General features: G+C 38.6%; 1 protein-coding gene across 1 annotated transcript in view; it reads right to left on the bottom strand.

Annotated features, from left to right (window-relative positions):
* Positions 1 to 13,942, bottom strand: part of GUCY1A2 (guanylate cyclase 1 soluble subunit alpha 2) — a 281,924-nt gene that overhangs the window by 19,270 nt on the left and 248,712 nt on the right. Inside the window, exon 7 of the mRNA XM_034758855.1 lies at positions 7,348 to 7,502. Within this exon, the coding sequence (XP_034614746.1) occupies positions 7,348 to 7,502 (155 nt within the window). The remainder of the gene's footprint in view (positions 1 to 7,347; positions 7,503 to 13,942) is intronic.

Genomic DNA, 13,942 nt, shown 5'->3' with positions numbered 1-13,942 from the left:
CCGAAGCTGCCCGGAATGGGTCGTAGCTCACCCCCAGCCCTCTCCTTTCCTTTACGAGAGGTAGGAGATCTTCCCCTCATGGTCTTTTTCGGCTTCTTGACCGGAGCCGTGGAGGGGGACTGATGCCGGCTCGTGGACAGCACCAGCGGAGCACTGCAGACGGAGGCTGCGGTGCTCGGTGCGGAGTCAGACTGCTGCTCCGGTGCTGGAGTGAGTGCCGACTCCATTAGGAGCGCTTTCAGATGGATATCGTGTTTCTTCTTCATCTTAGGTTTAAAGGACTTGCAGATACGGCACTTATCACTTATATGCCCTTTGCCTAAGCACCTTAGGCAGCTGGTATGAGGATCGCTGACAGGCATTGGCCGTTTGCAACGATTGCAGGACTTAAAGCCTGTGGACTGGGGCATGCCCCATCCCCCGGCTGAGTCCCGTTTGGGAATAACAAAGCATTTGAGAACTACTACTAAGGGTAACTAAGAAATTACTAACTATATACAACTATATTACAAATTTTCAAAGTTCGCAAGAACAGAGAATGAAACAATGCTAGCCGAAGCAGCAGACATTCCAGTACCGTCACTGGCAGCAAGAAGGACCTGAGGGTGGGAGGAACCAGTGGCGTCACTTATACCGTGCCATGCTGGTGCCACTCCAGAGGGCGCCAGAGCCGTTCCCCTATGGATATTGCTGAAGGAAAAACTTCCGGCACTGGTGCATGTGGCAAGCACAAACACCTAATATAGAATGGACCTAATATGGAATTGACATGAGCAAGCACTCAAAGAAGAATTGTCCGAGGTGGAGGTATCAATAGAGTAAGTTTTGGAACAAACTGATAAATTAAACAGTAATAAGTCACCAGCACCAGATGTGATTCATCAAAGAGTTCTGAAGGAACTCAAACATGAAATTACAGAACTACTAACTGTGGTGTGTAACCTATCACTTAAATCAGCCTCTGTACCAGATGACTAGAGGACAGCTAATGCAACACGATTTTTTAAAAAGTCTCCAGAGGTGATCTTTATAACTACAGGCCGGTAAGCCTAACTTCAGTACCAGGCAAACTTGTTGAAACTATAGTAAATAACAGAATTATCAGACACATAAATAAACATGATTTGTTGGGGGAAGAGTCAACACAACTTTTTAAAAAGGAAAACATGCATCACCAATCTATTAAAATTATTTGATGGTATCAACAACATAAGGCAAGGGTGTTCCAGTTGGAGTCTGGTTTTCAAGTTTTTGAAGTTTTTTCAAAAACAGACTCCCATAAGAAACTGCAGAACTGGAATTAATTTGCAAACTGGACACCATCAAATTAGACCTGAATAAAGACTGGGAGTGGATGGGTCATCACAAGAACTAAAAAAACTAATGTTCCCATGCTAATTTGCCCCTACCATTACCCACACCTTCTTGTTAACTGTTTGAAATGAGCCACCCTGATTACCACTACAAAAGTGATTTTCATCCTGTTAATAATAACCCACTTTAATTGAATTGTCTTGACCCCCCACTTGGTAAGGCAACTCCATCTTTCCATGTACTGCTATATATATCTTCCTACTATATTTTCCACTCCATGCATTTGATGAAGTGGGTTTTAGCCCACAAAAGCTTACGCCCAAATAAATGTGTTAGTCTATAAGGTGCCACAAGTACTCCTCATTGTTTTTGCTGATACAGACTAACACGGCTACCACTCTGAAACCAGTGGATATAGTGTACTTGGGCTTTCAGAAAGTCTTTGGCAAGGTCCCGCACCAAAGATTCTTAATAGATCAGTAACTGGTTAAAAGACAGAAAACAAAGGGTAGGAATAAAAGTTAGAAATAAATGGTCAATTTTCACAGTGAAGAAATGTAAATAGAGGTGTCCCGCAGGGATCTGTACTGAGAGCAGTGCTGTTCAACATATTGATAAAGGAACTGGAAAAATGGGTAAGCAGTGAGGTGGCAAAGTTTGCATACGATACAAAACTACTCAAGATAGTTAAGTCCAAAGAAGACCATGCAGAGCTACAAAGGGAGCTCACACAGTTGGGTGACTGGGCAACAAAATAGCAGATGAAATTCAGTGTTGATAAATGCAAAGTATTCACACTGGAAAACATAATCCTGACTACACATACAAAATGAGATCAAAATAACTAAATAACCACGCAAGGAAGAGCTCTTGGAGTCGTTGTGGTTAGTTCTTTGAAAACATTCACTCAGTGTGCAGCGGCAGCCAAGAAAGCTAACAGAATGTTAGGAACCATTAGGAAAGGGACAGATAATAAGACAGTAAATATCATAACGACACTATCTAAGTCCATGGTACTCCCACACTTTGAATACTGCATGCAGTTCTTTTGCCCCATTTCAAAAAAGATATGTTAAATTGGAATATGACAGAAAAGGGCAACAAAAACAATTAGGGGGATAGAACAACTTCCGTTATGAGGAGAGATTAAAAAGACAGGGACTGTTGAGCGTGGAACAGAGTTAGGTAAGGGTAGATATGACAGAGGTCTATAAAATCATGAATAGTGTGGAGAAAGTGAATAAGGAAGTGTTATTTACTCATTGACATAACACAAGAACCAGGGGTCACCCCATGAAATTAATAGGCAGCAGGCTGAAAACAAACAAAAGGAAGTACTTCTTCACATGACACAGTCAACTTGTGGAACTTGTTGCAGGTGGATGGTGTGAAGATCAGAAGATTAACTAGGTTTTAAAAAGAATTAGATACGTTCCTGGAGGATAGATCCTTCAGTGGCTATTAGCCAATCCCATGCTCTTGGTGTCCCTGAGCCACTGACTGCCAAATGCTTGGACTGGGTCACTTTATAATTGCCATGTTCTGTTCACTCCCTCTGAAGCACCTGGCATTGACCACTGTTGGAAGAAAGGATACTGGGCTAGATGGACGACTGATCTGACCAATATGGCCATTCTTATGTTCTTATTTTAATTACCCTTCATTATTTGTACTGTGTGCAACAGCAAGTGAAATGGTGTTAAAATGACTGAATATACAACAAAATATGGTTCCTAGTAGCATGTCCAATGTTTAACTAGGTTAGAAATTAGTAGATAATCTTTTAATTTTAATTTTATGTATTTTGCTGAACATATATGCTAAATATTTAATACTTATTGTATTGATATTGCTCTGTTGCCATAAATGTTAATATAATACTGTATTGTATAATACATGCAAAAATATACATAAAATATTTTATAGAAATAGACAGAACATGTACCTTTGAAATATAAAACCAGGATAATTTCAAAGGGTAGGCTATATTTTTCCAGCATGAGGAACACACAAGCCAGCTTATATGCTCAGTGAAGTAAGGGTGAGTCCTGTAGACTCCTGTGGGTTAATTTTTGGCATTATCTTCATGGCTATCAAGGCAAATCAAACAACAAGCCAAATCAATCCTCTCATGGAAAAGTACTTGGGAGAAGGCTGTGTAGGAAGAAGAACTTCCCCTTGTGGAGTGCCCTTCACGTTCTTGTCAGGATACAGGGGTTGCCTCCCCATTGTGGAAGAAGAAAAAGGCAATCTGGTCCCCAAGACCCTTCAAATCCTCTGAGAGCCACTCAGATGTTTAGAATGGGATGGTTTCCGAGGGCTAATCTAAAAACAAAACCCAGGCATCCTCCACAAACTAGCAAAGGGAAAGAGATTTGGGTATTAAGAAGGATTTTCAGATGTCAAGGCAACTAAGTGAACTTCCTGTTTTCTTCTCACCATGGGTGTTGTAAGGAAAAGGAATTAATTCTGTTCAGCAAAATCATTATTATTCATGCTATTTCAAAAAACTGTGGATATTAACCCTAATATAAGCAATTATTTTAGTTTCATAGCTCAGTGGCATGTGTTTAGGAAGGCACGTGTTTGTAGCATGTGTTTCTTTTATCCCCTGGAATGAGTAGGTTACAAAGTGAGTCAGAAGCTATACATTTTGTTAGTTTAAGACAGGAATTTCAATCATTTGAAACTCAGTCTGAAACACATGAATGGAAGAGACCTTCTTTCCTGCCCCTGTCAATACTTTAAAAATGTAAGGCTATAGTTTCCTTGTTAGGTTAATTTTGGGAGGGACAGAGAGTGGGGTGGGAGGAGCAGGGGAAATTGCTATATTGGCCCATTCTGTTAAAGTCAATGGGAGTTTTCCAGTTGACTGAGGTGAGAACAGGATTGAGCAAATAAATTTGGGTTAATAAAAATACTTGGATTATATTTCCTGGGACTGCACAGAATGGAGACAAATTTTAGAGCCCTTTGGCCAAAGTGCTAGTGATACAATGTCATAAACATACAGCTAAAGGTAGCATAAAATCCCTCCTTACCTGTAAAGGGTTAAGAAGTTCAGATAACCTGGTTCGCACCTAACCAAAAGGACCAATAAGGGGAGAAAATACTTTCAAATCTGTGGGCGAAGGTTTTTGTTTTCATGTTCCTTTGCTCTTTTTGAGTCAGTGAGGAGCCAGGGCAGGGAAAATACATTTCCCTAAGCCATATCTGAACTAAGCATCTACTATTAATAGTAATAGTAAATAATAGTAAGGAAATACATTAGATTATTTTTTGTTTTAGCTTGTGAATTTTGCCTGGGCTAAAAGGGAAGTTTATCCCTGTTTTTGTAACTTTAAAGTTTTGCCCAGAGGGGAAATCCTCTGTGTTTAGAATCTTTTTGTTACTCTGTAACGTTATCTTCCATCCTGATTTTACAGAGGTGATTCTTTTATCTTTTTTTAAATAAACTTCTTTTAAGAACCCAGGGGATTTGATCTGTGCTCACTTTGTAACCAATTGGTTAGGATATTATTCTCAAGCCTCCCCAGGAAAGGGGGTGTAGGAGCTTGGGGGGATATTTTGGGGGAGGTAGGGCTCCAAGTGGCCTTCCCTGAATGTTTGTTTAAATCACTTGGTGATGGCAGCGATACTAAGGGCAAGGAAGGAATTTGTGCCTTGGGGAAGTTTTTAACCTAAGCTGGTAGAAATAAGCTTAGGTGGTCTTTCATGTGGGTCCCCACATCTGTACCCTAGAGTTTAGAGTGGGGAGGGAACTCTGACATACAACCTAGGGGATTCACAGGTGGTGCAATGCTCACTTTTGTGCTCCTCCAATCCTGAGTGGCTGTTTCCAGGGTTGCGCCCCCAAAATACCTTATAGTAGCCTAAAAGCTATTCTGTGTCATGCAAGCAGCCAGTTAGCTCAAGCATTGAATTGGCAGCAGGGGACTGGCAGGGTTGTAGGAAGACATGGCCACATCCCCGTTACGGTAGCCACACCCCTCATTTGTGGCACAGTGGAAGGTGATGTAAGCGAGCCTTTGCACCAGCCTATACTACCAGGAGATCACACACAGGGGCAATCCTCCCAGGGCTAGTTAAATTGGCTTTAAAGGTAGCATGGTGCAAAGCAGATACAACACATCCCAGGATCCGTTCTCCAGTCCCATAGTAAGGCTAATGTTTCACTGTTGCAGTCAAAGTAATAACAGAATGGCTACTGAAACCACTAGGAACAGCACTGGACATTTAAAAGGTAAGAATTCTAACATTCTGTTTCTGTACTGAGCTTTCATCAGACTCACAAAAAACATATATCTACTTTTCCTGGCTGGATTTCCTCTAAAGGCCAAATTCTTCTCTCAATAACACCAATGTCAACTGGCACAATGGCCACTGATTTCAGCAGAATTCCAGCCCTCCAGGTTTATATTTGTGTAACTAACATCAAAGTCTCTCCCTTCTTCAAAGATCTCTCTAACACAGACAGGACTTCCAGAACCAGCAATAGGAACAGATGGGAATGGAGACAGCCTTCAGCAATAGAGGGCAAAAAGTCTTCAAAATATGGCTGAAGGCGGATTTAAGTGCTGCAAAGACCTGGTGCTAGTCTAAACAGGGGTGACTTTCACCCACTGACTTCTATGGGAATTCATTCACTGAAGGATAAAGTAACCGCACCTAAGAGTCATTAAGCCCTTGAACCAGGAAAAAACCCTGAAAAGACTTTTTATGTTTTGATTACACTGAGGTCAAGAAGCTAGGTTCCAATATTTTTAAAGAGAAGAGAGATTTTCTAATTTTAATTTAAAATAATGCGCAGAGTTTTGCCCTACTTAAGATTAGTTTGGGTCCCGGTTCTTCTTCTCTATCACAATGCAACTGTCTGAAGCCACCGCTGGGTACTTCATGATCAAAAATCTGCTCAGTATGTCTGCCTCTTACTCAAGTAACTGCACATCTTCTGTTGTGTAAGTTTTATCTGACATGAATGGGTTCTCCAGATGAATGTCATTTCATTCACCAGTTTTAATTACTTTTTAACTTTAGTTTCCCACTGCTTTATATTTTAGCATATCAGAAGCTTCAAGTCTTGGATGAAGAAATTCCATTTAAAACTTTAATTTACATAGATAGGTACAGGAAAAATAAATATGGAAATGCATGACTGAAAAAAAAATGCAGCATGGCTTAATTGCTGTAATACTGTAAACCACCATTCAGCTAAATGCTGAAGCCTGGGCAAAGCGATGCTTCAGAAAATTACTTCACACGACAAATAATGTAGAAGAACAAGAGAGATATAGATCTCTTGACAAAGAAATGAGCACGTAGGAACTAATCAAATTGTAGAAATTCTTATAGTCAAGCTGTCAAATCTGAACAATTAGAGGAACTTTTCTTTAGGCCAGCTGTTTCTCACAACCTGATTTAATCAAAAGTACTCTGAATTTGCATAATTTCTCCAAAGGGTTAGCAATGAGAACGCTTTGCCATTTTCTATCTTTTTCTTGCATTATGAAAATGTTTTTATTGAGTGCCTCTTGACAGTGCTAAACAATACATTTTCCTCCAACCATACATAGAACTCTGAAATCTCAGCCTCATCAGTAAAATTAAATGTACTCTTATAAGCCATTGGAATAGCACCTTCCTACATCAAGTCCACATAGGGGTGAGGAACATAACCCTCAGCTAAAAACTATAACAATATCCATGGAGTACATGGTATGGGGGAGGTAGGGTAGACATTGCCCACTTATGTGTTATTTTAGGCTAGCTGATATATGGATTTACTGGCCATTTCCCTGCCATTCCTTTGGCCTGCCAACAGCTCACTCTTAGCTCTGCAGCAGTATGTCCTGTAGCAGTGAAAAGGGCCTCTGGAATGCTCCTTCCCAGCCTCTCCCAATGTTTCACTCATTTCATTTGGTGGGAATTTTGCAGCTGCCCCGGAGGGGGTGGAGACTGCAGGATGCATCACAAGATTTCACTCAAAAACCAAGGCTGAAATCAAAGCAACCCAGAAAGACTAGCAGCACTTACTGGTACGTGGTTGGACTGACATTGATGCGACGCGGATGACTTCCTGACTCAAACTTGCTTGCCAGAGTGACGTTGTTTCCAAAGAGACAATAACGTGGCATTCTCACACCAACAACTCCAGTCAGAACTGATCCTGAATGAATTCCTATCCTCATCTGGGGAAAAAAAACAACAACAAAATAACTCAACAACCTGTGTTAGTAACTTCTGTAGCTCTATCCATTGCTAATGTAGTCAGAGAGCTTTTACAGTACTCGCCCAGGTCATTCCCAAGAGCCAATTTAAACAGATGATAAACTGCGGGGAAAACAGCAGGCTCTTCCCATGCAATACAAACAGAATTAAAAAGTAAAGGGGATGAATGCACCTTTGCAATATAACTACATCTAGAAAGATAAGACTTTTTAATCGGTAAATGTCAATTTCACTGCATTCACGCACACACACACACCAACGAAAATATTTCTGTTGATGATAATATAAATTTACAGATAGATGAAGAAAGAAAAATGCTGCTTGAAACCCTATTAAAGTTTTATTTAAGGATACTTACTTTGTGTATTTTGACATATGATGTTGACAGTTTGTGTTTTTAACAATTCTAAAGCATTAACTTTTTGAATCTCAATGTCTACTGTCATTAATTATTGTTTGACACTCCCATTGTCTAACTCACTCATAATTTCCCATGTCTGTGAAAATTTAAAATAGACAAAAATTGAAAAAATGCTTTAAAATAAACTTTGATACTATCCATCGAAATTATATATATATATATATAATTCTGCCAAGCCTAAGTATAATTTATATATGCAGGGGATTACTGATATGAAAAAAATAACCACTTACAGGACACTGTAGGGGAAAGATCTCAATATTGATACAAAAATTATATTTACAGTATAACACTTTTTAAAGGTAGTTACAAACTTGTTTCTGCCTTTATTGACTACTAAGATATAGCTACAAGTATGTAATAGCCCGCATGCTTGAAAATATAACAGTACATACTACATTTAGCTAGTTATGTTACCAAGCATATAGCCAATCAAAGACATTCCAGCAGGTTTCTGCTTTCTGTCCCCCAGGACAAGCAAGTAACTCCTTCTTAGCCATAAGGATTTTTATTGCCCCTAAGTGCTGTACAAATTCAGAAAAGCTGGATTTTAAAGTATACCTTGCTTTAACTTTGTACTACTTTCTGTTGTGCCATGTTTTAAAGATGAACTTATTATTGAAATTTGTGCTTTGAACAAAAGATCCAATAGATGTTTACTTGCTATAACAAGACTGTAACCATGTAAAACATTCGTCTTTTAGGAAGAGACCTGATTGCAAGAAGGAGTGAAGGAATTTATTATCGATACATCTAAGTCATAAAATGAGCCTATACCACAATCGCCAGCCTTTTCTTTTCAATGGAAAATTCCTGCTTGTGTCTTTTAAAGCTTAAGGAAAAACATATGTGGTTGGAAATATTTTACTGTTGTTTAGTTCTTAAATATTGAAATGGCAAAAATCTTTGTGAAATGCAGATCTGCAAATGAAGTTAATTAAATGCAAAGCTCCTGACACAGCTCCTAATATCACTGTTATGTAAATGGTAAAATGCTTTATGTACAAATAGAGCAAAGCCATTTGATGCTATAACTAGTTACTAACATAAGAAGTCATTTGAGTAAAGAAATGCTTATATTAATTGGGAGATTAGTTATCTGGCAATGCTTCAGCAATCCCTTATCAAACTTTATGAAGACAAGAACCACCTCTTCAAAGATTGGTAAAAAGAAAAGACAATACCTTCTTTGATGGCCATTGAAGCTTAAAGACTCCAAGAATTTAATTAAAAAAGGCCATTTTGAGAGCTGACGTTTATAAAGAGAATAGGAATGTTTGGACTAATTTGAAACACAATTTCTACTCCTTTTAAATCCTGATGGAACTAAAGGGATATCTCAGAAAACTGACTGAATAAAAAAAAAAAAGATGAAAACTAACTTTAAAATGTATCTGATGCTTTCCCATCACAAGAACAACAAAAGCAGTTAAAAGAAATTTTATATATTCATTAGGCATACTGCACATGCAGGAGCTGAGGGTGTCACCTAACCCAAACCTCAACAGCATGAAGCCAGTGAAAGGGTGACAGCAACCGACTTTGAATTTAAACAAGCCTGAAAGAGATGTGTTTTCCTAATTTCATGGAAAGGAAGGAAGAGAGTATAAAACCCTGAAATGAGAATTCCCCACCACATCCCCTCTGCTACCTTGCTTATACACAAGTGCTCCACAACTCATCCTGCCCATCTCTACAAGAAGCTGTCACAGATAGATTTGAGAGGACTCAAGAGGAAACCAACCCACGGAAAAGTTCCCCAAGACTTCAATATGGATTGGTTAACTAAGACACTGCCAAGTGATTAGATTTAAACTCTTGTATGATTTTATTAAGATATGAAATTGCTGTTGTAATTTAAAATGCTAACAGTTCTTCAGTTAGACACCAAGTGGTTAGACCACATATTCTTGGAGTGAAGACAGGGGCTAAACATTGTAAACAGAGAAATTGTGGGATTTAATTGGATTTTAAGATAGGCCATTTATGAATACTGCATATCTTAAAGCAGCTCCTTAAATAGCTTCTTCTAAGTAATTGATTTAAATATTTCCTTCACTATCCTATGATTTAGTTAAGATTGCTTACCTTGCCCAATTATGAACTCTGTGGTTATTCTTAATAACCAATAGGATTCACTTTTCCCTAAACAAAATTATTTTGCTCATCTATAACCCTTCTCAGTTATCTAAGGATATAAAAAGTTTGGCTTCATGATAATTTGGGAAAATAAGACCTTGGTCTCAACTTACCAAATGAATTGGCCCACCAAGGCAGTTTCACTCTCAGAGGTGTAATCTCTGCCAGAAGTACTCCATCGAGACACATATAGAAGGGATTGAAATGGAAGTAACCAGTTTATCAACTGTGTTCTGTCATCTGTGTTTTGTTTAATGTTTTATTTTCCTTTACTTTATTTCATAATTAGATAGCCATGGTTAATAATTATGATTATTTTGCTTGGTCTTGATTATGGTGTGTGCTAAGGTATGTAAAAGAATCACTGTGACTAAAATAATGGAAGTCAAACACCTGAGTTGGCAGTAAGAGAAACAACTAGTCAGAGCTGGCTTTTCTTGTTTCTCTAGACTAGATATTTGTAGTCATTTTAAAAATCAAATTACTTGGCATCCAACAATTAAAATGACCCTTTCTACCCCATAAATGGATGACATGACCAGGAACAATGGTGACGGGGCCATAAAAGTACCTTGAAGGATACTTTTTGCCACCAGAGTTAGCACATATCTTAAAATAACTTCTTTAAATTAGTGAGAAGAGGAATGAAGTGTAATGAATGAATGTGGTATTAGTATTCTTCATTTCAGTTTTCCTCCTCAACCTCAAGGCAGCTTTTATCACTTTGTCAAACTGAGAGATGGCAAACACAAAGATGCTGAAGATTGAGATAGTGGTGCTTTTAAAATCATCTTACCACCAGGATGTTCAGGAGGCACAAATCCCTGACAAACTAAAGAAACCATATCTGTTCTAACAGCCATTCCCTTGTAACTGTCTGGGATGTAGAGATTTCATTGGGATATAATGTGTGGAGGCACCATCCAAGCCCCTTTCAAAGTGAATAATCAAACAGAAGAGATTTATTTTGAACATATTTTGACAACCAACTGGGCTGGCCAAGAAAATCAGCTTCACAAATAGGGAACTCTCTCTCTCTCTCTCTATCTATCTATTTTTTAACTCGCTCTATAAAAAAAATCAAAAGCAGATAGTTGCATTTACATCTGGAGAGGTTACTCTTGTGCAACAAAATCTAAATAGCCCCTTTGCACAAAATAATAGGCAGGTAATAAATAACAACTGTTAAAATAGCCACCACAGTGGATCTGAGCTGGGCTCAAACTGGTGACCTTGCAGTAGAAGTCTCCATATCCTATTATTAAATCCCTTGATTCATCTAGTTTACAGTTATTATCCCCTCATCCCTTCAATCACTAGTTTTTTATATCAAGGAAAATATCATATGCAGAGCATAAATATAAACTGGAATGACTGCATCACTAAGCCTATACACACAACGAATAATTGTTGACATTTCTTAGTGTTACTACACATCCTAACATTTTATTAACCTGTTTACCTGTTCACATGTTTGTGAAGCTCTGAGAAATGATAGGTGAAGAGCATCCTACGTTATTTCACAGCCTACATTTCTCCGCATGTGTCCATATTTTTTCCATGCAAACACACATGCTCTTGGTTTGGTTCCTTAGCTACAGACCACAAAATGACTTCCTGAATAAATATAATATTATACCCATTGTGTACTAAGCCTATGCCTAACAAACACACATGGCACTGATTCTAGATTCACTGAACAATTCTAAACCATCCCCACAAGCACTGCAATGTTCACAATAATGCTGTCAATTACAGGCTAGGACAAAACCATTCTGTAAGTAAATAGCACTTTCCTTCAATTAAGCTTTCAACCCTTTTGGTACAGTTTTCAAGGCAACTATTGAATTCACTCAAGTACCTTTAAGCTACGCGGTTGGAGTATGCCCACAAACTTGCTTAAGAACACCATCTGTGACTTCTCATTTCATATTTTATTTCAAAAATATTATTGGGTATGTAGCTTTACCATTTTTGTTACAGCATATGTTTCAATTATGTTGTCTGTTTCTGATCAAGAGACAGATCCTGCAGCCAAGACCCACACAAATAGTCCTTATGCATACAAATAGCACATACAGTTGTTGCTGGAGTAATGACTATTCACATCAATGAAAGTCACCAGACTTGCCCTCAGTAAACTCATTAGAGGCAATGATATCTCCATCTTTGTATAGCATCAAGGATGCTGTCAGTTCTCAATAAGTAATAAATAAGCCCTTTTATGATGTCTTGTTATTGTGGGATGAAAGGGGTGAGGTGAAGGATTAGTTGCTTTGTGCCCAGTTTTAAGAGAATGGAATTGCACTCCTAGTGCTACCTACTTACTCCACTGCTATTTTGTGCGTTTAATAAAGGTTCGCAAACAAAACTACTTATTGTGGTTTTGTTTGTCTGCACCCTCAGTACATTCAATTACATGCTAAAGCTAGGTTGAAACTAATAGAAGAAATGGTTACGTACTGTAACAGTGAGTCTTCGAGATGTGATGCAAACATGTATTCCACTTAGGTGCGTGCCTGGCCAGCTCACAGGAGCTGGAGAATTTTGCCTAGCAGTACCTGTAGAGGGGCGGCGCTCACGCCTCATGGCCAGAGCTCCTCCCCTGGCTATATGAGGTGGCAATGTTCTGACCTCTCTTGGTTCCTTCACACCAAAACACCTAGAGACTAGATTCCAATGTAGAGGGGCTGGAGGGTGTGTCATGGAATAGACATCTGCATCACATCTCGAAGAACCACAGTTACAGTAAGTAACCATTTCTTCTTCTTCAAGTAGATGCGGCTGTATATTCCTCTTAAGTGACTCAAGCAATACTCACAGGAGGTGCGGCTTGGAGTCTATTTAAACAAGGTCTGCAGGACAGCCCTTCTAAAGGATCTTTTTTCTCAGTTTGAGCAAAGAGCAGTAAAAAGTTGGAAAGAGATCTATGTTTTAATATCTTTTAATGTGTCTTCCCTCTAATAAAGTGGAGGTTCATTGTTTATTTCAAAAGAAGCAGTCACATTAAACATGGGAGGTAGAAAATGTTAATAGGATGCATAGAAAATAATAGAGTCCTGATTAATAGAGTAATTCCATTAAGCTCATGGATGAAATCCTTCACATAACAAGGCCTTCACAATTTGAAAGAATGAATCATCAAAAAACATTCTACCCACTTTAAATATGTAAATGATTATGCATTCATCATATGCAAATATTACATACAGGTTTGACACTTGAAACTGGCCCATATCATGTAAGGAAGAGTTTTCAAGCCCATACTTAATACCTGGTATTAGGTAAAATAACCATTATTCAATGTGAAATGTATTAATTTAATAAACATTTACTATTTCTATTGTGGAAGCCCAAAGAGGCCCCAATCAGAATCAAGGCCTCACTGTGCTAAGTGATAGACAAACATACAGGAAGACTGTCCCTCACATTGTTTGCCCTGAAGAGCTTACAATCTGGGATGACAAGCAATATACGAAAGGGCTGTGAGGGATACATCCAAAACATGCAATATTTATTTATACATCTCTATCTCGATATAATGCTGTCCTCGGGAGCCAAAAAAATCTTACCGCATTATAGGTGAAACCGCATTATATCGAACTTGCTTTGATCTACCGGAGTGCGCAGCCCCGCCCCTCCGGAGCACTGCTTTACCATGTTATATCCGAATTGGTGTTATATCGGGTCACGTTATATCGGGGTAGAGGTGTATATTATACAAGTCTATAAACAGAGGCTTTTATTGAACAGAATAAATACATGCACTTCAACTATGCTGACTGCTCCTCAACCTACTCTTACTTAGCTGGCTAATTACTTGTGAGCATCACGTAAGCA

The sequence above is a fragment of the Trachemys scripta genome, chromosome 1 (assembly GCF_013100865.1).
Source record: "Trachemys scripta elegans isolate TJP31775 chromosome 1, CAS_Tse_1.0, whole genome shotgun sequence".
Taxonomy (NCBI): domain Eukaryota; kingdom Metazoa; phylum Chordata; order Testudines; family Emydidae; genus Trachemys; species Trachemys scripta.
This window is presented reverse-complemented; position numbering and strand designations above follow the sequence as displayed.